General features: G+C 59.5%; 1 protein-coding gene across 5 annotated transcripts; it reads left to right on the plus strand.

Moving 5' to 3' along the window:
• The first annotated feature begins 1,174 nt into the window (after positions 1 to 1,174).
• Positions 1,175 to 21,879, plus strand: GRAMD1A (GRAM domain containing 1A). 5 transcript variants are annotated; one of them, XM_069457134.1, is made up of 20 exons: positions 4,162 to 4,305; positions 10,238 to 10,448; positions 10,548 to 10,568; positions 11,008 to 11,092; positions 11,213 to 11,316; positions 11,389 to 11,484; positions 12,099 to 12,179; positions 13,425 to 13,537; positions 13,710 to 13,860; positions 14,348 to 14,546; positions 15,340 to 15,483; positions 17,496 to 17,614; positions 17,690 to 17,832; positions 18,660 to 18,763; positions 18,848 to 19,021; positions 19,118 to 19,205; positions 19,684 to 19,695; positions 20,030 to 20,137; positions 20,218 to 20,338; positions 21,445 to 21,879. In XM_069457134.1, the coding sequence occupies exons 1-20, from the start codon at positions 4,298 to 4,300 to the stop codon at positions 21,535 to 21,537; spliced, it is 2,175 nt and encodes a 724-aa protein (XP_069313235.1). In that variant the 5' UTR covers positions 4,162 to 4,297; the 3' UTR covers positions 21,538 to 21,879. The 5 variants fall into 5 exon arrangements, with proteins under 5 accessions (XP_069313233.1, XP_069313235.1, XP_069313236.1 ...); XM_069457132.1 differs by lacking the exons at positions 4,162 to 4,305; positions 19,684 to 19,695 and adding an exon at positions 1,175 to 1,443 and having other exon boundaries at positions 21,445 to 21,593; XM_069457135.1 differs by lacking the exon at positions 19,684 to 19,695.
• Positions 21,880 to 22,834: the final 955 nt, after the last annotated feature.

A 22,834-nucleotide genomic window follows, 5' to 3' on the forward strand; every position in this document is an offset into this window, starting at 1 on the left:
ACAGAAGCAACATCGTGGCTGGCGGCAGACCAACACTAGAGACAGACCACTAGAGCACTAGGGTGAGGACAGCCCTGTCCTCAACTGGGCAGTCAGAGGGAAGGGTGAGGTGGCCTTCTTCGGCGCCTGCCTTGGTAGGGGCACCCGTCCCACCCCCACTCTGCCCTTTCTCCCAGGAGCAGCTGGCCAGAGGGTAACATGACTCTGGCCAGACATGCTGGTCCAGCTGGCAAGGTCATGACTTTCTGGCCCTGCCAGGAGTCCTGGGGGGAAGGCAGGGCCTTGTCCACCGCCCTTACCCTGGAAGTTGGAGCCCCGTGAGGACAGAGGAGGAGGAACCCATAAGGTAGGTGCATTGGGGTTCTAGGGTGCCTGGGAAGGTCCAGGCCTGGCCTGTGAGAGTCAGGGTCTTTCGAAAACCCGGGAAAACCCTCTTGGGCTCCCCCAGGTCTTCCTTCCCTGTCCTCCAGACAGCTGGATGCCAAGAAGCCATCGCTGTGTGTGCCGAGAGGACAGACTTTGGTCTGGCCGTCCCCGACCCAGGCAGCCTCCAACTTCACAGCAGCAGCCGCAGTAGCTGGCCTGGCTTCCCGGGCCCAGGAGGCCGTGTGGCACCTCCTTGTGTTTGTCTTGGGAGGGGCAAGTGCTGAACAAACGAGAGGGGAATCCTTACTCTGCTTCTCTCTCTGCCTGACCAGCCGTTCCCAGGCCCTGGCCTCTGGTGCCCAGTGCGGCCTGGCTCCGTCCTGGCCGTGTGTGTGAAAAGGACATGGGGTGTGGGAGTGGCGGGGGTGTATAGAATACTCAGGGCCTTCCTGAATGCTCAGCAAAATAGCCCCCAGCTCCGGGGCAGGAAGAGGCGTTTACTGAGCACTCGCTGCGCGGCTGGGCCCTCTGCATGGCAGAGCCCCCTGACGCTGCCCAGCCACCCTAGGGTGTCATATCAAGATCTCCAGTTTTCAGGAGAGGAAACTGGGGCTCAGGGTCATGACGGGAGGATGTGAGCAGAGGTGGGAATCCCGCTCAGATCTCTCTGGCCACCAAACCATGCTCTTAACCACAGCTTGTCTCTTTTAGTGGGGCTGCAGGGGAGGATGGTAAGGGGCCCTTTCTTTCACTTCTCTTTTGTCTCTCCCAGAGACCACGCCACTGGCAGCTGTCCCAGACCCTCCTCATGAACGAGTTCCTGCCCCTGCTGCCCTGGGCACCCCCGTTGTCCCAGGACAGTGCCCAGGGCTTGTCTGCCCCCCCAGCTGAGCAGCAGAGGCAGCAGCCACAGGGCAATGGGGCACAGAGCCTGGCGCCTGAGGCTTGGAGGCTCCTGGAGGTGCCTGAAATTCACATAACACCATCCAGTGATGGGGAGTCACCCCCCTGCAGCCCGACCCCACAGCGCTCGCAGCGGCTGAGAACCCCAGAGCTGGAGAATCTGTCCCAGGACAGGTCAGACCTGGGCAGTGGGACGGGAAAGAGGGTCTCTCGGTCTAGGGGCTGCTGCTCAAGGGCGGGTTCCTTGTGGCAGTCACAGTCCAGGTAGAGGGTTGCAGGTCAGTTAGAGTGTCGCCTTAGCCCCACAGGGACCTGACCTTGAAGTTATAAAAAAGCTGCACAAACAAAAACAGGCAACTGAGAGCGTGCTTTGGGACAACCCACTATGAGCTCATCTGAGCACTGCCTAGGAAGAGCAGAGGCAGACACCCTCCTTGATCCACCCAGCGCTTTTCAAACTGTGGGGCAGGACCCACTTGAGGGCCATGAAATCAGTGTAGTGACTTGCAATGAGCACTTTTTATACAAACTAAAATAAAACAGAATCGAACATAATATGTACAAGCGATAGGGTAAGTGTGGTTTCCTGCAACTTCTGTGGCATTACATATATTTCTAAATGTGCGATGGGGGCCAATGTAAAAGGTATTTCCTGCTGTAGCTCACAGGCAAAAAGAAAAAAAGTTCAAAGAAAATTTCTGCAAAGAAACACTACCTCTGGCACAAAGAAACAGGAACTGGGAGGTTCAAGGCCACAGAGGGAAAGAGGAAAGAAATATACTGGCCCCAAACAGAAATATCCACAGTGGTTTCTTCCCACAGTGGACACTTGATAAGACCTAGTTTATGAAGTAGGGCTCTGTGCAGGGATGTCGACAAATCTCAGAAACAATGATGATGGGGAAAGCAAGTTGCAAAATGATACAGTAGGAGCCCCATTGTGTATCTCTTTTAAAAGATACTGAATAATAGGCTATATTGTTGGTGGGTGCATCCTAATACGGAAAAAAGGATAGAAAGTTGCACAGGAAAGACACACATCAACTGCAGGGCGTGTCTTGAGGGGCACGGGCAGAGAAAGGAGGGATGGGGGGCTGGGCCTTTGGATGTAACTTTAATAGTTTATTTCTTTTTTTAAAAGAAAGTGGGGGGAGGATCTGAAGCAAAATGTCCACATCTATTACATGTAAGTGGTGGGGACATAGATGACCATGATAGTTTTTCCTGTTTGAAATAAATATTCCCTAATCAACAATGTAAAAATATTTCAAAAGAAGAACCAGGCAAAGAGAAATACAAAGAGAGCAGAGGGACAGAGAAAGAGAGGCAGGAGGGTGCCTGACATCTGAGGGTAAGAGGCTGCCAGGGGAAGGACTGCAGGGAGAGCTTTCTGGGCAGGGTGGCCCTCAGGCAGGAGGCAGGGACATGCCCACAGAGTTAGAGAACAGCAGGGAGGCTGGGAGCCTGGAGGGTGTGAGTGAGTAGGTGATGAGGAGGGGAAGTCAGAGAGGTGACAGGGCCAGATCACTTGGGCCCCAGGGTGAGGTCTTTGGGGTTACCTGGAGCGAGGTGCAGCCCGCCAGGGCTTTGAGCCAGCAGGGCCCTGACCTGACTCAGGTGTTACCAGGCTCCCTCTGGCTGCAGGTGGGGACCAGACTATGGGGGCAGGGACAGAGCAGGGGACCAGGTAGGAGGCTGCTGGGATGTCCAGGTGGGAGGGGATGGAGGCAGGGTGGGGGTAGTGGAGGGGGGAGAAGAGTTTAGATTCTGGAGAGATTTTACAGGTGGAGCCGACAGGGTTTGTGACAGGTTGGATGTGGGTGTAAAGGAAAGAGAAGGTGTCAAGGAAGACTGACGTTTGGGGCCTGCCAGCCACCAAAATTGAGAAGTCAGTGGAGTTTTTTGGTGGGGGAGGGGAAAGGTGAAGGGCTCGAGGGATGGGAAGGGAGTGTTTTCAGAAGAGGTAGGGACAGCCTATCCTGGAGAGCCCCGGCTCAGGCGCTGCGAGGTGGGACTCCTATTTCCGCGTTCTGGGGCCAAGAGTCCAGGACATTACCAGACTGTGACAGCAGCTTGCAGAGGTGGACGCAGGTTACGGCGTCAGAGCCTTCCCACCGGGTTCCTTCCGCACGTCCCTTCCCGTCTCTGAGGCCGGGCTTTCCGGACGGTAAAAGGCCGAGGATGCCCGCCCCTGCGCCGTTGCCTGGGAAAGCCCTGGCCGCAGAGTTAGTGGGGTCCCCAGGACGGTGCGGGGCACTTGACAGGGTCACAGCACAGATAAGTGGGGGGCTGATTCTGACTTATCTGGCTGATGGAACAGTGAAGTCCCCAGGGATCGAGGCACGGGACCCCCCGCGGCCAGGAACTCGGGAGCTCAGTACTGGGAGGGGGAAGGAGGAGGCCTTACCCGCCCCATCCCTTCCCGCCAACTTCGGGGCCCCCTACACACACGCACGCGCGCGCACACACACACACACACACACACGCGCATCTCTGCTTCCCAGCATATCCCGCCCTCCCCGCCGCCCCGCCGCGCAGGTCCCCCCCGCCCCCCCCCACTCCCCGGGAGGCCGGGGGCTCCTGCCCAGGGGCATAACTGGAGCTGGGGACCCTTTACTCGGGGAGGGGCTCCCAGCTTGTGCCAGCAGCGGCCATCACGGCGCTCGGTTTCACTAAAGTCCCTCTCTGTCTCTCTTTCTGTCTCTGTCTCTCTCTCCTCCTTTTCTTCCTTCCCGCTCTCCGCGTGCGGCTGTCCCCAGCCTCGTTCTCTCCATCTAGGCCTCGGGTCCCTCCTTGTCCTTCCCCCCGGGCGGGGGGCGGCGCCGTGACGCAGCGGGGCGGGGGCAGGAAAGGGGTGTCGCTGACGCCTCGGCGGCCTCCAGCGGCTCCGGCCTTTTGTGCGGGTGGCTGGGTCGGGCGGGGGCGGTGGCCCAGGGAGGCCAGGCCGGTGCCCCGCGGGGACACCCAGATCTGCCCAGCCCCGCTCAGCCGGGCCCTGCCCTGCCCTGTGGCCGGGCGCGCCGCATCCATGTTCGAGTAAGGACCGGGCCGCGGAGGGTCGGGGACCGAGGGGACCCGGGAGGTCGCGGGGGGAGGGATTCCGCGGGCTCGGGGAGGGGGTGCTGCTGCTGGACCCCAAGTCTGGGCCTTGTGGGCTTGGGGCCGGGCCGAGGCGACCGGAGATGGAGCGGGGAGAGGTGGGGAAGGGGCTTGGGGACTGGAGGTGGAGCGCACGGCCCGCAGGGCCTAGGTCTGGTCGTCACTGCCGGCCAGTGCGCGATGCGCCGGGTTGCGGGGCTTGGCTGGGGGCCCGCGACTCGCCTAGCTGGGAACACGGCCTGCGGGAAGGGCGCCTAAGCTTCGCTCGCCCCTGCCTGGAAGGCCAGGGTGGGCGCGCAGCTGGCCCGGAGCCCTGGGCAGGCCCGGAACAGCCCCTCTGGGCTAGGCCCCCTCCCACCGCCCTCGTCAGTCGCTGTCTGGCTGCTGGGGGCGGGGGCTTCCTGAGGGCCCCACGCCCGTGTGCCTGAGAACCTCTGGGGCGCGTGTGCGGAACCGACCCACTCTCTATCTGGGCCCCACGTGCGACTGTGCTTCCCATAGTAAATTGTGTCTTGGAAGCGTGTGTACGTGGTCTGGGGCTCCTGGTGTGCACGGTTGTGCTTCTCTTCGGTGATGTTTGTGTGTGTCATTTACCGGAGGCTCTGAGTGTGACCTGAATTACCTGTGTGTCTGATTGTGACCCTATAGTGTGTGTCTGTGGCCCACGTGTGCGGCTGTGAGCCTCTGGTTGTACGTGTGTTGCATGTATTTCATTGCATCTGTGGCTCTCTGTTCAAATGCAAATGACCCGTGCACGTCTGGTTGTGACTTTGGAGCGTGTGTACGTGTGTCTGGGGCTCCTAGTGTGCGGCATCTGTGATCCTGTTTGGCTGCTTTTGTGTGCGATTAACCTACCATGAATTCCATCTGTGGCTCCAAAGTCACCGTAAGTTACCAGCGTGTGTCCAGTTGTGACTTTGCAGTGTGTGAACAAGCGTGTCTGAGGCTCTCTGTGTTCCACCATGACCCTCCTCTGTGCCTGCACATACCTGTAAGTTAGCTCTGTGTGCAAATGTCAGTTACCTGTGTGTGTCCATTTGTGACATTGTTGTGTGTATGGGGCTCTGTGTGTTGCTGTGACCTTTTGTGGTTATGCCTGTAATTTATCTCTGATTCCATCTTTGTGTGGCTGTTCCTGTGGGTATCTGTTCGTGACATCTTTGTATGCACCCAATGTATGCACCCATTTTTGTATGCACTCTCTGTGTGCAGCTGAGACCTTCTGTGACTTTGCATGTGTAAGAAGAGTGAGAGACAGAGACCCCTTGTGGCTCTCTGCGGGCCTGGGACTGCCCTCCTGAGACCTTGGGTGTATCCTTGACCCTCAAGAGGTAATAACAGCTGTCGTTGTCCCCCTGCTACAGTTTGTAAATCACATCCCATGCTTTATTTCGATACCTGGTCACCGGGTCCTCGGGGTCCACAACCCCTGCAGCCGCATTACTCCTGGGTCCTGCGTGGCGGCACGAGTGTCAGGGTTCTCTGCCGTAGCGATGGCAGCTGACACCTCCATCCTTTGCCACTTTAGTACTGGCCTTTGCTCTGTCTTTCCTGCCAGACGGTGAACACCACGAGGGCAGAGGGACACTCAGTCAGGATGTGTTGGCTGACCGTCTGGCTAACTTTACCCAGGATTGTGTATGTATTAGCTGAGGTCCTCTGTGACTCTTCTTTCGCTGTGTGGCTCTCTTTGTGACTGTGTGAATGTTATTTGCCTTCGACTCTTCCCTGAGACTGCCTTGTGGCTACCCATGTGAATATAATTTACCTGGGACTTTCTGTATTTCACTATGTATTTCTGCGACCCTCTGCAGCTCTGTGTACATATACATGTATGCATGTGTGTGTAACTTTTGGGGGACTTTGCCATATGACCATAGTATACGTGCCATGCTGCAGGGGTGTGTGTGTATGTGATTATTCCGGTAGTCCCTGTGGCTCTCTGTCGGACTATAACATACCTGTGATGCTATTGCTGTGTGTGTGTGTGTGTGTGTGTGTGTGTGTGTGAGAGGGAGAAAGGGGGAGTCAGGGAGAGAGAGAGGAAAGAGGAAAGAGACAGACTTTTTGCAGTCCTGGGGAAATGCAGTTTACCTGTGACACTGGCTGTGTGTGACCCTCATCGAGTTTCCCCCTTATGCACACCTGTGTATGCATCTGCCCCTCTCCGAACAGAGGCCGCTCTGGGCCTATTGCGGCCCAGGAAGCTGCAGGTCACGTGTCTGCAGTGGCAAAAACTTTATCACTTCCCGGTCCCTGCCCCATAACGGTCCTCCAGCCACAGCAGGCTCCTCCCTTCACTCTGCCCTCAGCTGGCCTGGCTGTGCAGCCCCAGGCTGCCCTTGAGTACTTCCTCTTTGCTCAGCTCAGGAGCCCGGTCTGTGTGCCCTGAACCTTTCCCCAGGCTTCCGGGTCTAGGGGCCCGTCACTGGAGCGTAGGGCAGGTCTGTGTTTCAGGTTACAGGTGTGAGAAGATAGCTGGGGGGGCAGGGGGTGTGGTCCCCTAATTCAGAGCCCTTCCCTGCTCACCAGCGCCCCTGGGGTGAAGCCCAAAGTCCTGACCACAGCCCCCGGCACGGGCTCCCCAGCCCCACTGGCCACCCCGCTCTTCCACACACCTGCAAAGCCCAGTCGTTTCCCAGCACTTGATGTTCTCGCACCTAGGACTGTCGTCTCCATTCTTTCCCAGCTCTCTCCTTTGTCCTCAGGGCTCAGTCAGGGGCTCCTTGCTCAGCGAGGCCTTTGCTGACTCTCACTGAAGAAACCCTCTCTGCTCCCAGCTGTCCCTTTATCTCTGTGGCCCTCAAACTTGAGCGTGCAACGGAATCTCCTGGCCCCACCCCAGTTTCTGGTTCAAGAGGTCGGGAGCCGGCCCTGGCACCTGCATTTCAGGCGACTTCCGAGTGCTGCGGTGCCGCAGGCGTGGGCCCCGCACACGGAGCAGGGCCTCGCAGCACCGGCAGCGGCCGAGGTCTCCAGCTTCATTCGCACGTTTTCTTTCTGTGTGGTCCCCAGCTAGAGCGGCGGGCCCCTGCAGGCAGGGCATTGTGTCTCTAGTTTGCTCACCTCGGTGTCCCCAGTGCCAGGTGCAGGGTATTCAGAGAGTGAATGACCGGAGTTTGGGGTCAGTCCGTGGCGGCTCAGGTGCTCTTGAGGTACCCGTAGCCGCTTGGACAGCGGCGCGCTGGGTGGCGGCAGGGCCGTACACTCCGCTTGGGTCTGCCAGTCCCTGCGGGCGGGAAGAGGACGTGGGCCAGCCAGAGTGCCTTCTGCGTGCCTGGCTTTGTGTGTCCTATGTCACTGTCTCCTGCCAGCGCCCCTGAGGGGTGGGCGCGGTTATTATTCCCATTACACACGAGAGGGAAGGGAGGCGCCAGAAGGTCAGACTCTGGCTCAAGGTCACACAGGGAGGAAGTGGCAACACTTGACCAGAAGCCCCTTCGACTGTGGGACCCCACTCCAGGCTGCTGCCCTGGAGGCCTGCGAGTCCTGCAAGTCACACACGGGTGGAATCCCAGTTCTGTGGGGGCCAGGGAGGAGGACCGAGGGATCGTGCGCTCAGCCCACAGCAGCCAGTGCTCGTGGAGCACCTGCTGTGTGCCCGGCCCGTCCTAGGCGGTGGGGACACTCACGTCCTGTGGGGGAGGAGGGTAAGAACTGAGGGGGGACACAGAAGAGAGGTCAGGAGAGCAATGGGGGTGACGTTTAATAAGGAGGGTGGCTTTGAAACATGTCCATTGAGCAGAGACCTGGGGGAGGCGAGGGAGCCCCTTGGACTTCTGGGAGGAAGAGCATTTTGGGCAGAGGGCACAGCCAAGGCAAGAGCCAGGGAGAGGGAATGGGGGCTGATGAGGGTCGAGGAGGACCAGCCCTGCACTTTTACTAGAGGGAGGTGCGGCTAGGAGGGCCCTGACGGGACTCACGGTTCCCAGGCTCCCTCTGGCTGTGGGTGGGGAACAGACTGCGGGGGCAGAAACAGAGCAGAGACCAGGGAGGAGGAGGCTGGGATGGCCCAGGGGTCCAGTGGCAGTGTCCCCGGCCACCATCTATTTAATTTATTTATTCATTTGTTTTACTCCACAAATTCAATTTATAAGTATTGCATGAATGCCTACCCCGGGCTCTGTCCTGGGGCCAGAGAAATGACCAAGACAACCCCAAGGTTTGCCATCACACAGCGACAGCCCAGAGCACTCAGGGCTGGGGTGGGAGCTGCCTGGGAGCTTGTGGGGACCCGCAGAAGGGAAGACGAGTCTGAGCAAGAGTCTTGAAGGATTTGCTATGCAAAGAAGAGAAACGATGGTCTAGACAGAGGGGACTAAGGCTTGGAGGCCAGAGAGACAAGTGTGAGTTTCTCCCAGTGGTGGAAGGAATCCCACCTCCACCCTGGAGCAGTTGAAGGCTCCCGCGTTGGAGTCCTGCCCTGAAATAAACCAGACACGCGTCCTTCGGCAAGTGGTTTATACCACCTGGAACCTGTTTCCTCCTCTGTAAAGCAGGGTCAGTAATAGACTCAAATGCACAGGCTATCTGAGGAGTAGTAAAATCAATCATACGAGAGCTTGACATAGTTCCTGATAAGAAGTCAACAATGAATGTCCCTTTAAAGTTCCCGATACTTACCCTACAGCCCTTGTGACAACGTTAGTATTTGTACAGTCAAAACCTTTGAGTCTGTTTGCTTAGTGTCTGCCTCCCCACTGGGAGGTTTAATTAGCCAAGAGCAGGAGCCACCCTGACTGATAGTCCCTGCCAGCTCCAGCCAGCGCACGGATTCTTCATGTCGTCACCGATGTTTATTGAGCATTCGCTATGCGCCACGTACAGTTTGGGGTGTGGGGACACAGTGGCAACCAAGACCTCCCCAAGTTCAATCTGGGCAGACAATAAACAAAGTCAATGAGCAGGGTGAGCGAAGATAGCCTGGGGTGTGACGAGGGGAAGGGGCCTATCCTAGGCTGGGTGGCCAGGATCAAGGACACTTGAGCTGAAGGGACGGAGCTGATGATGCCGGGGCTGTGGAAGGACTGTCCAGGGGGAGGAACCAGAATGAAGTCGGAGCACCTCAGGGACAGAAGGAGGCTGGGGTGGCCAGAGTGGAAGGAGGCCATGTAGGTGACAGGACCAGATTGCTAGGGTCGTAGGCCCCAAGGTGAGGGCTTTGCTGTTGCCTGGAGTGAGGTGCAGCCCGGGCAGGGCTCTGAGCCAGGACGGCCCTCACCTGACTCAGGTGTTCCCAGGTTCCTTCTGGCTGCCGGTGAGGAGCAGTCCATGGAGGGGGCAGGGGCACAGCAGGAGACCAGGGAGGAGGCTGCTGGGATGTCCAGGCGGGAGGGGATGGAGGCTGGTGCAGGGAGAAGTGAGTAGAATAGAAATAATGGAAATAGGTTTTGGACGTGGAGCTAGTGGGACTTGCTGACAGATTAGAAATGAGAGGTGAGGAATCAAAAAAAGAAATTAGGATGTTTAGGTTTTTAGCTTGAGCAATTGAATAGAAAGTCACTGTTCAATAAATATTTGTTGTATGAATGAAGTAATAAGTTAATAAAAAATAGCAGGTGTTATTGAGAGCTTGTTCTGTGCCAGGCTCTGTTAGAAATACTTCACGTGTATTAATTTAAGTCTCAAAACAGCCAGATGAGAAGGTGCATTAATCATTCCTGGATTGCGGCTGAAGTAACCGAGGCACAGAAACATGGGAAACCTGCTCTGAGTCACTAATGGGAAGTGGGGCGGGATGGCGGGATGGCGGGTGGATAAGCGCATAGGGGATGGATGCACAGGTGGGTGGGTGGGTCTCCAAAAATAGGCCTGTCCACGCACCCCAGCCTTTTCCCCCGTGACGCCCCCTTCCTCTTCCTGTCCCCAGCACCACGCCCCACTCTGGCCGGAGCACGCCCAGCAGTTCCCCATCTCTCCGTAAGCGGCTGCAGCTCTTGCCCCCAAGCCGGCCTCCACCTGAGCCGGAACCAGGCACCATGGTGGAGAAGGGATCAGATAGCTCCTCGGAGAAGGGTGGGGTGCCCGGGACCCCCAGCACCCAGAGCCTGGGCAGCCGGAATTTCATCCGCAACAGCAAGGTTGGTGCCAGCCCTGGTGGGGTGTGGAGAGAGGTGGGAGGGCAGTGGGCCGGGGCGGTGTCCAGGGGCTCATCTCGACTCCTCTCTTTTCTCTTGCAGAAGATGCAGAGCTGGTACAGTGTAAGTGTCTGGGGCAAGGGGCTTGCTAGAGGGGCGGAAGGGAGGGAGAGGCCAGGTGCGGGCCGGGGGAGCCCCAGGCTGTGACAGTCCAAGAGTGGGTGCTGAGATTAGCAGACCTGGGGTCACAGCCTATGATGCTGTTTCTCTGCTGTGTTACCTTGGGTGAGTCACTTAACCTCTCTGGGCCTTTCTTGCTCTCTTCAAGAAACAGCCCCACCTTACAAGGCTGAAGGGAACACTCGATAAGCCAGTGATGCTGGCTGGTACTTGGCGCAGGGTTTGGCTTATATAAGAAATCAGTAAATGGCAGCTGTCATTGTGGTTACTGCTGTGTTAGGGGCAGTGGAAACCAGAAGCAGGCTAGATACTGAGGGAGCTCCAAGAGTTTTGCAGGGCAGGACTGTCCTCGTCCAGGTCCCCACCTCCCACGTCCCTCCAGATGCTGAGCCCCACTTACAAGCAGCGTAATGAGGACTTCCGGAAACTGTTCAGCAAACTCCCCGAAGCCGAACGCCTCATCGTGGGTGAGTCCTGGCCCCCTGGCCTGAGTTCCCAGCTCTGTCCCCTGACTCCCCCCGGGCTGTGGCTGCCGGCACAGCCCTGTGACTCAGGTGTCTACCTGTCTCTCTCCTGGCCACTCTCAGATTACTCCTGTGCCCTGCAGCGCGAGATCCTCCTTCAGGGCCGCCTCTATCTCTCTGAGAACTGGATCTGCTTCTACAGCAACATCTTCCGCTGGGAGACGACGGTGAGCCGCTGGTGGGCGCAGCGGGCTGGGCGGGCAGGGCCTGGCCCCGTCTGACCCTCCTTTCGTACCCAGATTTCCATCCAGCTGAAGGAAGTGACGTGTCTGAAGAAGGAAAAGACGGCCAAGCTGATCCCCAACGCCATTCAGATCTGTACAGAGAGCGAGAAGGTGAGCTGGGGACAGACAATGGGACCACGTGGTCTCCAACCTCAGCAGGCCCCTCCCCCGCAAAGCCCCGTTTACTCTGCACCCCAAGAATCTCGTCTCCCAGCCCGTGTGCCTGCAGCCTGCCCCTCACACGGCTGCCCCGGGGCTGCAGGAGTACTGCAGTCCTTCCCTCCCGTGCACCTGGCACCTCAGCCGCCGGCCCCTCGGAAGTCCCCCCTGACTCTCCACCCAATTCTGCCCGGGGCTGTCACACCAGTGGCAGTGGGGGACACTTCCCAGCAGACTTCCCTTTGTGTTTTGCTGGCCAAAAGTGGATCAGCTGAGCACCCCTCGCGGCAAAGGAGGCTAGGAACATGCCCTGGGCTCCCCGATCCCAGCAGACCGCTCTGGGCTGACCCAGTCTGGAGCTGTGTCTGTCGCCCACCCTGGACTCTGAGGACAGGGCCAGCTCTTCACAGTGACCCTGTGCAGGGCGGGGCACAGGACAAGCATCTTGTGCAATGAATCGATTCATCAGGACAGAGACCGGAACACGGTGTGGATAAGGAACGGACGCCCCCGACTCCGGCCTTGTCCCTCCCCGCCCCCTCACGCTACCCCCCACTTCCCTACAGCATTTCTTCACGTCCTTCGGGGCCCGTGACCGCTGCTTCCTCCTCATCTTCCGCCTCTGGCAGAACGCGCTGCTTGAAAAGGTGGGCCTGGGTGGAGGCTGGGGGTGTGCTGGGGGGCCCCAGAGCCAGGGTTCCAGAACTCAGAGAGCTGCAGGCCTTGCTCCACGGCATCTCCGTGGGCCCCAGCGGGACATCCACAGGTCCCCGTGCCTGACCCTGAAGCTGCATCTCTGGCAGTGGAAGAGTGAGTCGGTGTAAACCAGTCATCACTCATCCCTGGGGCTGGGGAAGATCTGTACCCTGAACGAGATCAGGGCTCTGCTGGCAGGGAGGGAGGTGGGTAGATGGTGGTGGTCATCGGTGGCAGTGTCATCGGTGGCTGCTGCCACCCCTAGCACCGTGGAGCCCAGGCCCACTCATCCAGCCGAGCTGCAGTCACGTCCTGCCCTCCAGGAGGCTCTCGTCCCCCTGGGGCAGCTCCAGCCGTGGCAAGAGTGCCAGAGGGCCCCATTCAGAAGCCAGAGAGAGGGACAGTGTGGGGTCAAAGGCTCCTAGGAGGCGAGGGCAGACGAGGGCTCAACACTCAGGCCCTGGAGTTCCAGCCCCACCATGAGTGACCTGGGGCGAGTCATCGAGCCCAATCTGTCAAATGGGGACCGTCCCTACTTGATACCACCCAGAGCTGGGCCCAGAATAAGAACTCAGTCATGTCCGCTCCTAGGAGGCAGAAAAGCCCAGTGGTTGGCTCCAAGGTGCTAGACCAGCTCCCCTGGGATCACACCTCAGCCCTGCCACCTCCTAGCTGTATGGCCTCGGGCTTGGGACTGTGTCTCTCAGCAACATTGTCTTAAAATGATATTAGCACCAGTGTCCAGAACAGTTTTGGAGACTCAGTGAGCTCTCACACGTAAAGGGTTAGAAGGATGCCTGGGACCTAGTAACAACTCACTGGATGTCTGCTGCCGTTACCGTTTCATCGTCACCCTCATCCAGCCACTCTGGCCATGGGGGCTGCAAGCCCAGGGCTCCCGAGGACACCTGGGAATGTCATGAGGTGGGGGAGGGCAGGACAGCATAAGGGGTGGGAACTTCTGCATCAACCAGCCAGACTCTTGCGAGGACTGGGGAGGTGTGAGGTATAAAGTCCTGAGCTCAGGGCCCTTGCCCCGGTTCCTGGCGCCTTGGGGCCGCGGTCTTGCGCGGGAGGTCATGGCTGCCCCCATGTGGCCGCCAGGGGAACTGCCGAGGCTGGGGCTGGCGGGGAGCCAGGCGTGCGGGCTCCGGCTGCGGGGAGATGGAGGCCAACCCCAGGTCCTGCCTGCCCAGACGCTGAGTCCCCGTGAGCTCTGGCACCTGGTGCACCAGTGCTACGGCTCGGAGCTGGGCCTCACCAGCGAGGACGAGGACTATGTCTGCCCCTTGCAGCTGAATGGTCTGGGGTGAGTCGGAGGTTGGGGGTGGTTCCCGGGTCGGGGGAGAGAACAGGCGGGGCCGCGTGCAGAATGTCTGGAGTTCCTGGAGTGCTGGGTGGGTGTACGACGTCTGAGCGATCCAGGAGGGTGTGTGGGGTCTCAAGGATACAGCAGTCCCACTTCCTCTGTTTCCCCGCAGGACCCCCAAGGAGGTAGGCGATGTGATTGCCCTGAGCGACATCACCCCCTCGGGGGCAGCTGACCACAGCCAGGAGCCAAGCCCCGTGGGTTCTCGCCGTGGCCGCATCACCCCCAACCTTTCCCGAGGCAGCAGTGACGCCGACCACGGGGTGAGCAGGGGGCTGGGGGAGAGAGGAGGGTGCCGGTGGGAAGAGACAGAGGAAGTCCGGGGTGGAGTAGGGGAGAAGGACAGCCTGACAGATTGGGGGGATGGACAGAGGGACAGGGGAGGGGATGATGGAGGGGCAGGACGGAGATGGGGAGATGCACAAGGAAAATGGGGACCGATGGGAAGGAGAGACAGGAAAAAGGGGAAAACAGGTAGAAGGATGAGAAATAGAAGGGGCGGGGGAGGGGTGGATATCTGAGGCAGGAGACGCAGGTGGACTGGACAGGCCAGGAAGCTTGTGGCCCAGGCATCCGGGACACGGCTCTCTGGGTGGCTCCAGGCTGTGAGCCTGGGTATACGCTACCTCCCCAGCATTGGTTTCCTGCCCAAGGTCTGGACAGGCTCTGGAATCCTTGTGGCCAGTGTGGACACAGGTGCCCCCAGGCTCGGGTGGAGGTGGGGCGAGGCTGACTGAGCGCGCTCTGCAGGCAGAGGAGGACAAGGAGGAGCAGATGGACAGCCAGCCAGATGCTTCCTCCAGCCAGACGGTGACGCCAGTGGCCGAACCCCCCAGCACAGAGCCCATCCCGCCCGATGGGCCTGCCCCCCTGGGCCCCTTGGATCTCCTGCCCAGTGAGGAGCTGTTGACGGACACGAGTAACTCCTCTTCGTCTACCGGGGAGGAAGGTGAGGCAGGTGGGCCCGATTCACTCGCCTCAGTTACACACGTAGCAGACCTCACCCCAGCTTAAGCAAGAGCTCACGGGACTAAAACTCCAGGGGCAGGTGGGTGTGGCATTTGAGTGGTGTCGTTAGAAATCTTCCTGTCGTCAGCTCTGCCTTGTTTTTCTCATCTGAAAAATGGAGTCAGCAAGAGCAATACCACTTCATAGGGTTGTTTTTAAGAGAATTAAATGAGTTAATACATGTAAAACACTTAGGCCAATTTTGAGTCTTAGCTATTATTATTTCTCTTATTATTATTTTTATATTCATCTTCTCTCTGCCAACTGACTCCCAGGTAGCCTCTACTCTTGCCAGGCAGATAGCCTCAACCCCGTCCCACACACGCCTAGCAGAGAGAGCATGTTTTTCCCAATGACTACGGCAAACGCCCTCGGGCTGCCTCTGATTGGACCAACTTGGAGAAGGCCACCACTGAACCAATCACTGGGGGATTGGCCTGGCTCCTGAACCAATCACTGTGACCGATTGACCTGGCCTGGTCACACCCACAGACCCCTGAACCAATCAGTGTGGCTAATTGGTCTGGCTTCTGAACCAATCACTGTGGCCAATTGACCTGGCCTGGTCACACCCACACACCCCTGAACCAATCAGCGTGCCTGTGAGAGGGGCTGAGGAGGGCTCCGTGTCTGTCAGTGTCCAGTCTGCCCATCCACCCCACATGGGGAGGAGCGCCCCCCAGAGGGAGGGAGGCGTGGGGGCTGCCGTCACCCGCGGCCCTTCTCTCTCCCAGCTGACCTGGCTGCCCTGCTTCCCGATCTCTCGGGCCGTCTCCTCATCAACTCTGTCTTCCACGTGGGCGCTGAGCGGCTCCAGCAGATGCTCTTCTCGGACTCGCCCTTCCTCCAGAGCTTCCTGCAGCAGTGCAAGTTCACAGGTCAGGGGGCGGATGGAGGAGACGCCGGGGACACCCAGGTGCGGGGGAGGGGTGAGGCAGGGTGAGCCCCCCGGAGACAGGCAGGCCCTGCCAGGTGGTGTGGCTGGATGGGGCGGATAAAACCAGCATCTGTGATGCCAGAAGTGGTTCTGTCTCTTACTAGCTGGGCATGATTCTGAGGCTCTTTGTGCCTCAGTTTCTTCTTCTGTATACTGGGGGTGTGGTAACTACCTCCCTTGTTGGTTCTCACGAGAACTAAGTGAGTTAATACTGGAAAGCTATCTAGAGCAATAGCACGCAGTAAGGATTTAATAATTGCAAGTTAATGGTCACGCATTTAGCATCTACTTTGTCAGGGGTGTACAGGGCTTGGAGGCCCATGAGAGGCCAGGGTAGATGAACTCCTGTCCCCAGTGCCCAGACTCTAGTGGGAATGACAGGAAATAAATACACGAATAAGTACCACACATCACAGGTGTGGCGTGAGTTAAGGGTAGGGCTGCGAGTGTCAGAGGGTGTCTGTAATCTGAGGAGTATCGGGGAAGGCTGCCAGGAAATCAAAACCAAGGCCTGAAGGATGAACTGAGGAAGGGGGAGGTGGGGGATGGGGGGCAGAGGAACCTACGAGGCTGGCATGTATTGTAAAGGCCCTGGGGCTGGAGGCGGACACTGGGGGAAATCCCGCTGGGCTGGGCCACTGCAGCCAGGCGGAGAGGGGAGGGGAGGCCACTGCACGGGGTGAGGCTGAAGGGTTGATGTGCCCCAGGCTGTAGGAGGGACCAACCGGCTGAAAAGCTTGGGAGGCCACGAAAGAGATTCAAGTAGGGGAGGGATTAGTCAGGAGGTATAGTTTTTCTTTATTTCTTTTTTCTGTGTTGATGAAAACGAACCATACAGAACCCTCTGCAGGCCGGGCTCGGTGGCTCACACCTGTAATCCTAGCACTCTGGGAGGCCGAGGCGGGTGGATCGCTCAAGGTCAGGAGTTCGAGACCAGCCTGAGCAAGAGCGAGACCCCGTCTCTACTAATAATAGAAAGAAATTATCTGGCCAACTAAAATATGTATAGAAAAAATTAGCCGGGCATGGTGGCGCATGCTTGTAGTCCCAGCTACTCGGGAGGCTGAGGCGGTAGGATCGCTTAAGCCCAGGAGTTTGAGGTTGCTGTGAGCTAGGCTGACGCCATGGCACTCACTCTAGCCAGGGCAACAGAGTGAGACTCTGTCTCAAAAACAAAAAAGAACCCCCTGCAGGATCAGTAAGAATAAACCTTGTGTTGGGGGGGATATAAGTCCCCCCAAACTATGCCTATATCCTAGAGGGACTGGCACATCAGGCTGAGGAATTCAGTCCTGGGGGGCACTGGGGAGCCATAGAGTGTTCTAGGCAGAGAAGGGATAGGGTCAGGCTTGGATTTAATAAGATATCCCTGGGCAAGGTGTGGAGACTGAGGCCAGGTGCTCAGGGGTGGGCAAGGCTGGGCTGAGCAGGAGCCGTGCTCAGGAGAGCTGGTGGACAGACAGTGGAGCTGGCAGACCAGGCGTGGGCACGTCCAAGGCAAGGCTCAGGGCTCCGGTGGGAGCCTGGAGGACACAGGGGCCAGCCTTGAGTTGGGGACCCAAGAGGAGTAGCCAGTTTTGGGGAGATGCTGAGGCCAGTGTGGGGCCCAGTGGGTGCGAGGGGCCCAGGCTACTGCCAGGGGAGGACGTGCAGAAGATTGCGAGTCTGAAGCTCAGGGGAGAAGCCAGGACTGGTACAGAGGAAGGAACTGAGGCTGGAGGAGTGGATGAGATGGCCCTAGTGGGGTGAGAAATGTCCCCAGGAGAAGGGTTCCAGCTGTAAGTGTCATCAGCCTCTGAACTTAGAGGCTCCTGGAAGGAAGGTGGGGTTGACAACCAGGAGGGGACATGGAGGAGGGCCAGGGTTTGGGACGAGTCCCCAGAGAATCGAAACCCCAGCCTGCGGGCACAGGACTGGGGCATGGTCTCCTCATTCTTCTCCTCCCTCCCCCAGATGTGACCTTGAGCCCCTGGAGCGGAGACAGCAAGTGCCACCAGCGTCGAGTGCTGACGTACACCATTCCCATCAACAACCCACTGGGCCCCAAGAGCGCCTCTGTGGTGGAGACACAGGTGAGCCAGGTGGGCGGCTGGGCAGGGGGCACGGCTGGCAGGGGGGCCCTGACCTCCTTCTCCCTGTCTCTGCAGACACTGTTCCGGCGAGGCCCGCAGGCTGGTGGGTGTGTGGTGGACTCCGAGGTGCTGACGCAGGGCATCCCCTACCAGGACTATTTCTACACTGCCCACCGCTACTGCATCCTGGGCATTGCTCGCAACAAGGCCCGGCTCCGGTAAGCAGCGCCCAGGGCCCTCCACCTGGCACCCTTGTGGTCCCAGGGTCCCTGCCCCACCCCCAAATCACTGGCAGAACATTGGTTCCCACACTGGCAGAGGGACAGAAGTGTTGGGTCCCTGAGCCCCTGTGCTCAGGGTGCAAAGGTTGTTTGAGCCTCGAGACACAGGGATACAGCAAAACCAGACAAAATCCCCGACCTGACTCAGGGGTTCCCAGGCCCCCTCTGGATGTGGGTGGGGAGCAGACCGTGGGGGCAGGGACAGAGTGGGAGACCAGGGAGGAGGCTGCTGGAATGTCCAGGTGGAGGGGACGGAGGCCGGGCCAGGGTGGGGGCAGTGGAGGGGAGAGGGGTTTAGATTCCGGAGGGATTTTAGAGGCGGAGCCGACGGGGTTTGCTGACAGACTGGATGCAGGAGTGAGGGAAAGAGAGGAACCCCAAGGTGTTAGGCCTGAGCCGCTAGAAGAACTGAGCTGTCCTGCCCGAGATGAGGAGGGTGCCGGGGGTAGGCTTGAGCAAGGCCGGGGCTGCGCTGTCTCCGGGAGCCCCGCTGGAGCTGGGGCGCAGCAGCTGGGTGGCTCGTGAGTGGACAAAGGCAGCCAGGAGACCTGCCAGGTAGGGGGTGTGGACGGAGGAGGGGCCGAGGGCTGAGCTGGCCAGCCTGTGGGGTCAGGGGCGGGTCCAGGGAAGCCATGGGGTGGGAATGCGCCTGTTTCGTCTGTGACGGCCGTGTCTGAATGAGGGGAAGGAAGGAGCCTGCCTGCGGCTGGGGTGGCCAAGGCTGGAGTCACACCCTGCCCCTTTCCCTGTTCTCCCGACCCCAGAGTGTCCTCCGAGATCCGCTACCGAAAGCAGCCGTGGAGCCTCGTGAAGTCGCTCATTGAGAAGAACTCCTGGAGCGGCATCGAGGATTATTTCCACCACCTGGGTAGGGGACAGAAGGCCGGCCAGGGCGGGCTGGGTGGTGGCCCGGCTGGGTCCAGACACCCCGAGCCCGCTCTTCCTTCCCCAGAGCGAGAGCTCGCCAAGGCCGAGAAGCTGTCGCTGGAGGAAGGCGGGAAGGACGCCCGAGGGCTGCTGTCAGGCCTGCGGCGGCGGAAGCGGCCCCTGAGCTGGAGGGGTCACGGTGACGGGCCCCAGCACCCAGACCCTGACCCCTGCGCCCGGGCTGGTGTGCACACCTCAGGTGCGTCCATCGCGGCCTGGTCAGGGCGGGAGGGGGAGCTGGGGCCTGCGGTGGGGCGGCCGGGACGGGCTGTCTGACCTCACTGCTCTCCTGCAGGCTCCCTCGGCTCCCGCTTCTCGGAATCGTCCTCGGACCAGGGCCCCGGGGCTGGCATCCCCAGCGCCCTGGTGCTCATTAGCATTGTGTGAGTAACAGAGAGGGGCCAGGCTTTGGGTCAGACAGGCCTCGATCTGCGTCCTGGCTGTGTGACTTTGGGCAAGCGCTTGGCCTCTCTGGGTCTCTGCTTAAGTGGGAGCGTGGGCTCATCTCCCAGCAAGCATGGGACGAGACAATGTTTGGGGTGTGGCCGGGAGAGCCCCTTACACAGTGGAAATGCTCAGTTTGTCACGGAGAGGCCTGCCCCGCTGGAGGAGCAGAGCCCAGGGGCTATGTGAGGGCAGGGAGGGCTTCCTGGAAGCGAGGTCCCGGCCTCCCAGCAGACCCCGGGAGGTGAGGGTCGGGTTGGCCGCATGCCTGGCCTCTCCGGGCCTCAGCGGCCCAGCACTAGCCCCGGGAGAGGGTGTACAGCAAGCTCTACCCGAGCTGCGCAGGGCGAGGAGGGGCGGGGCGGCCGGGGCAGGCTGGGCAGCTCATCTCTGTGTCTCCCCTCATTGCGGCCGCAGGATCTGCGTGAGGTAGGGTCCTCTGTCCTCCACCTGCTCTCCCTTCCCTGCATCCCATCCCAGCTGCGGCCTCTGCTCCCTACCCCGTGCCCCCGGCTCTCCCGGAGAGCTGGCCTGGCCTGGTGGTCCTGGGCATGGGGCATTGGGCCTGGATTTGAACCCTGACTTTCTGCTATGGGCTGTGTGACCCTAGGCATGTCTGTCACCCTCTCTGAGCCTCAGAGAAGGGGGGTAGTCTGGTACCCCTTCAGGGTGTAGTTGTACGGGGGGTGGGGTCCGAGCTCAGTGCCCGACTCGTGGGAGCATCTGTAGTCCAGGACTCCTGACCCCTGACCCCTGTCCCCAGCCTCATCGTCCTCATCGCCCTCAACGTCCTCCTCTTCTACCGCCTCTGGTCCCTGGAGAGGACGGCCCACACCTTCGAGTCCTGGCACAGCCTGGCCCTGGCCAAGGGGTGAGTGGGGAGGCCGAGGGGCTGGGGGGATGGGCCGGCCAGGGGAGGCCGAGGCCCCACCCGAGCCCTGCACCCCACAGCAAGTTTCCCCAGACGGCCACGGAGTGGGCCGAGGTCCTGGCCCTGCAGAAGCAGTTCCACAGCGTCGAGGTGCACAAGTGGAGGCAGATCCTGCGCGCTTCCGTGGAGCTCCTGGACGAGGTAGGCGGCGCCGGCCCAGCGGGGCAAGGCAGGGGTGTGGGGCTGCGGGGGCCTGCCCCGCCCCGGACCTGTTTCCTCCTCCGTGAAATGCGGGAGCCACCCAGAGTCCCCCCTCACGGGGGTGCCGGGGAGATCAATAGGATGGAAGAGTGAGTTCACTGGCTCACAGGCTGGAAAAAGTCCAGGGGGTCTCACTTCGGGCACGGCTGGGTCTTGCGCTGTCTCGACTCTGCCCATGCCCAGCGTTGGCTTTCCTTTGGGGCGTCCTGTCTCCCAGGATGCCAAGGGTGGCGCCTGCAGCTCCGGGCTGACGGCCACAGGGAAGGGCTCGCTCCCATGGGCTGCTGAGGTGGCAGGCCCACCCCTGAGCCAGTCACAGCAGCCTGGGAAGGCCAGAGTTGGTCCCCATGCCCCTTGCCCCCCTTTGGGGCGACCAAGGAGTCACATGGTCTGAGAGCGAGACGTTCTTCAAAGGATATTGGGTCTCACCTCCAAAAGGGGGGTGACCCAGACGTCCCATGTAGTTCAGGGGCAGCATCTATTCCGACGACCAGGTTCAAATCCTGGCGTGTCACCCTGTGTGTGACTACACCTCCTCCTCTGTCCGTGGGATGCTCCCTGACGGCACCTGAGGGACTGTCATGACGATTAAGTGCGTCAACACTGGGAAAGTCCCGGGCACACAGTGAACTCTGCCTGCGTGTTTGTTCTGAGCGTGCGCCTGGCACCAGGCACACAGTAGGTCCCCGCGCGGTAATGGTGACAGCTAACGTGCGCTGAGCGCTCACTGTGCGCCAGGTTCCTGGCGTCCATCAGCCCCCTGACGCGATCCTGTGACGCAGATGTGCTACTGACCCATGTTTCGGATGAGGGGACTGGGGCCCGGGGCGGCTAAGTGATTTGCCCAAGGTTACCCCGTGAGCGGCAGAGCTGGGATTTGAACCCAGGCCCTCTGCGTCCCAGGTGCGCATGAAGTCCCTTCCTCTGCTGCCTCTGAGAAGTTAAACCGGGTGCGGTGTGACTCTGCTCTTCTCACTTGGAGGGGGGTGGCGCATCACCCCCACGGGCACTCAGCCCTCACCCTGTCCCGCTCCCCCTCCCTCCAGATGAAGTTCTCCCTGGAGAAGCTGCACCAAGGCATCACAGTCTCAGACCCTCCCTTCGATGCCCAGCCCCGGCCGGAGGACAGCTTCTCCTGAGGACGCCTGGCCCTGCAGCCGTCCTCGCAAATGGACAAACACACACAGCCTTGGCGGCCACTGCTGGCACGGTGTGAGCGCCGGGCACCTCCCGCCCGCCCCTCCCGGCGGCCCGACCAGGGACTGTGCAGATGTGGGGACCACAGAACTGAGATGCACTTTAGACCAGGGAGCTGGCCTGGCCTCTGGCAGGCCCCCCACTAACTTATTTTGCCTGGCTGGGGTTGTGGGGGGGGGGGCGCCTCCTGGGGTGCACGATTCCCTCAGCTCTGGGTTTAATGTATTATATTTATTTGGGGCTGGCGGAGCCCCAATAAAGGGTTGGAAATGGCTGTGCCTGTGCCTGGGAGCGGGTGGGGCCTCCTGTTGTACTCAGATCCTGCCGTGGGGAGGGGCCACAGTCACAGAAACGACCTGGCAGTCCCTCAGCATCCCACACAAGCTTTGCCTCCAGAGCTGGAGCTCTGAGGACAGACGCTGGTGGCCTGGGTTCTAATCCTGCCTCTGCACAGTCATGCCGTCTGGAGCAGGTCAACCTCTTTGAGCTTCAGTTTTCTTTTCTGTACAATGGGCGTAATTACAGTGCCTGTCTCTCAGGGTTGTTAGGAGTGAGTGGTTCTCAAACTTTAGCTGCATCAGAATCTCCTGGAAGGCTTCTTAAAACACAGACCCCTGGGCCCCACCCCCAGAATTTCTGATCAGCAGGGGCAGGGCTGAGAGTCTGCCTTTCTAACAAGTTCCCAAGTGATGCTGACGCTGCCATCCGGGGACCCCACTTTGAGAACTGCTATTATGAGTTCAAGGAGTTAATAAATATGGCTACTTACAACAGGACCTGGCACAGAGTAAGTATTCAATAAATGTTACACTTACTACATAAAAATTGAGAAGAAAACTAGTAACTCGTGTAGTGAGCACCAAATATGTACCAAGCTCTGTGCCAAGATCTGATGTGCATTTTATTCTCACAGTGACTTCTCGAGGTGGAGACAAATAAAGATTTACGCGCCTGAAGCAAAGACTCCAGGCCTGGCCCCTGGGGTCTCCACATTTAGATGCAAGGTCCTGACCCCTCAGGACCCCACAACAGCCCATGGAGGTTGAGGTTGCTTGGACCCCTGTTTCACAGAAGAGGAAATGGGCTTAGAGGCAGAGTCTCTGGTCCAGGTGGAACCCAGATCTGTCTCTCTAAAATCCAGTGCTGGGCCCAGAACGAGTGAGGGGTGAAGAGACCTTTGGCCTGCCACACGCCTGGCTGTGGGAATCATCTTAACTGGTGGCTTGGGGCAGGGGACCG

This window comes from Eulemur rufifrons, chromosome 24, assembly GCF_041146395.1.
Source record: "Eulemur rufifrons isolate Redbay chromosome 24, OSU_ERuf_1, whole genome shotgun sequence".
NCBI classification, from domain to species: Eukaryota; Metazoa; Chordata; class Mammalia; order Primates; family Lemuridae; genus Eulemur; species Eulemur rufifrons.

Coding starts and splice junctions, on each gene's coding strand:
- GRAMD1A (XM_069457132.1), top strand. CDS start 1,175: ATGAACGAGTTCCTGCCCCTGCTGCCCTGGGCACCCCCGTTGTCCCAG. Junction 14,547..15,339: donor TTCGTCTACCGGGGAGGAAG/GTGAGGCAGGTG, acceptor TCTCTCTCCCAG/CTGACCTGGCTGCCCTGCTT. Junction 18,764..18,847: donor GGATTATTTCCACCACCTGG/GTAGGGGACAGA, acceptor TTCCTTCCCCAG/AGCGAGAGCTCGCCAAGGCC.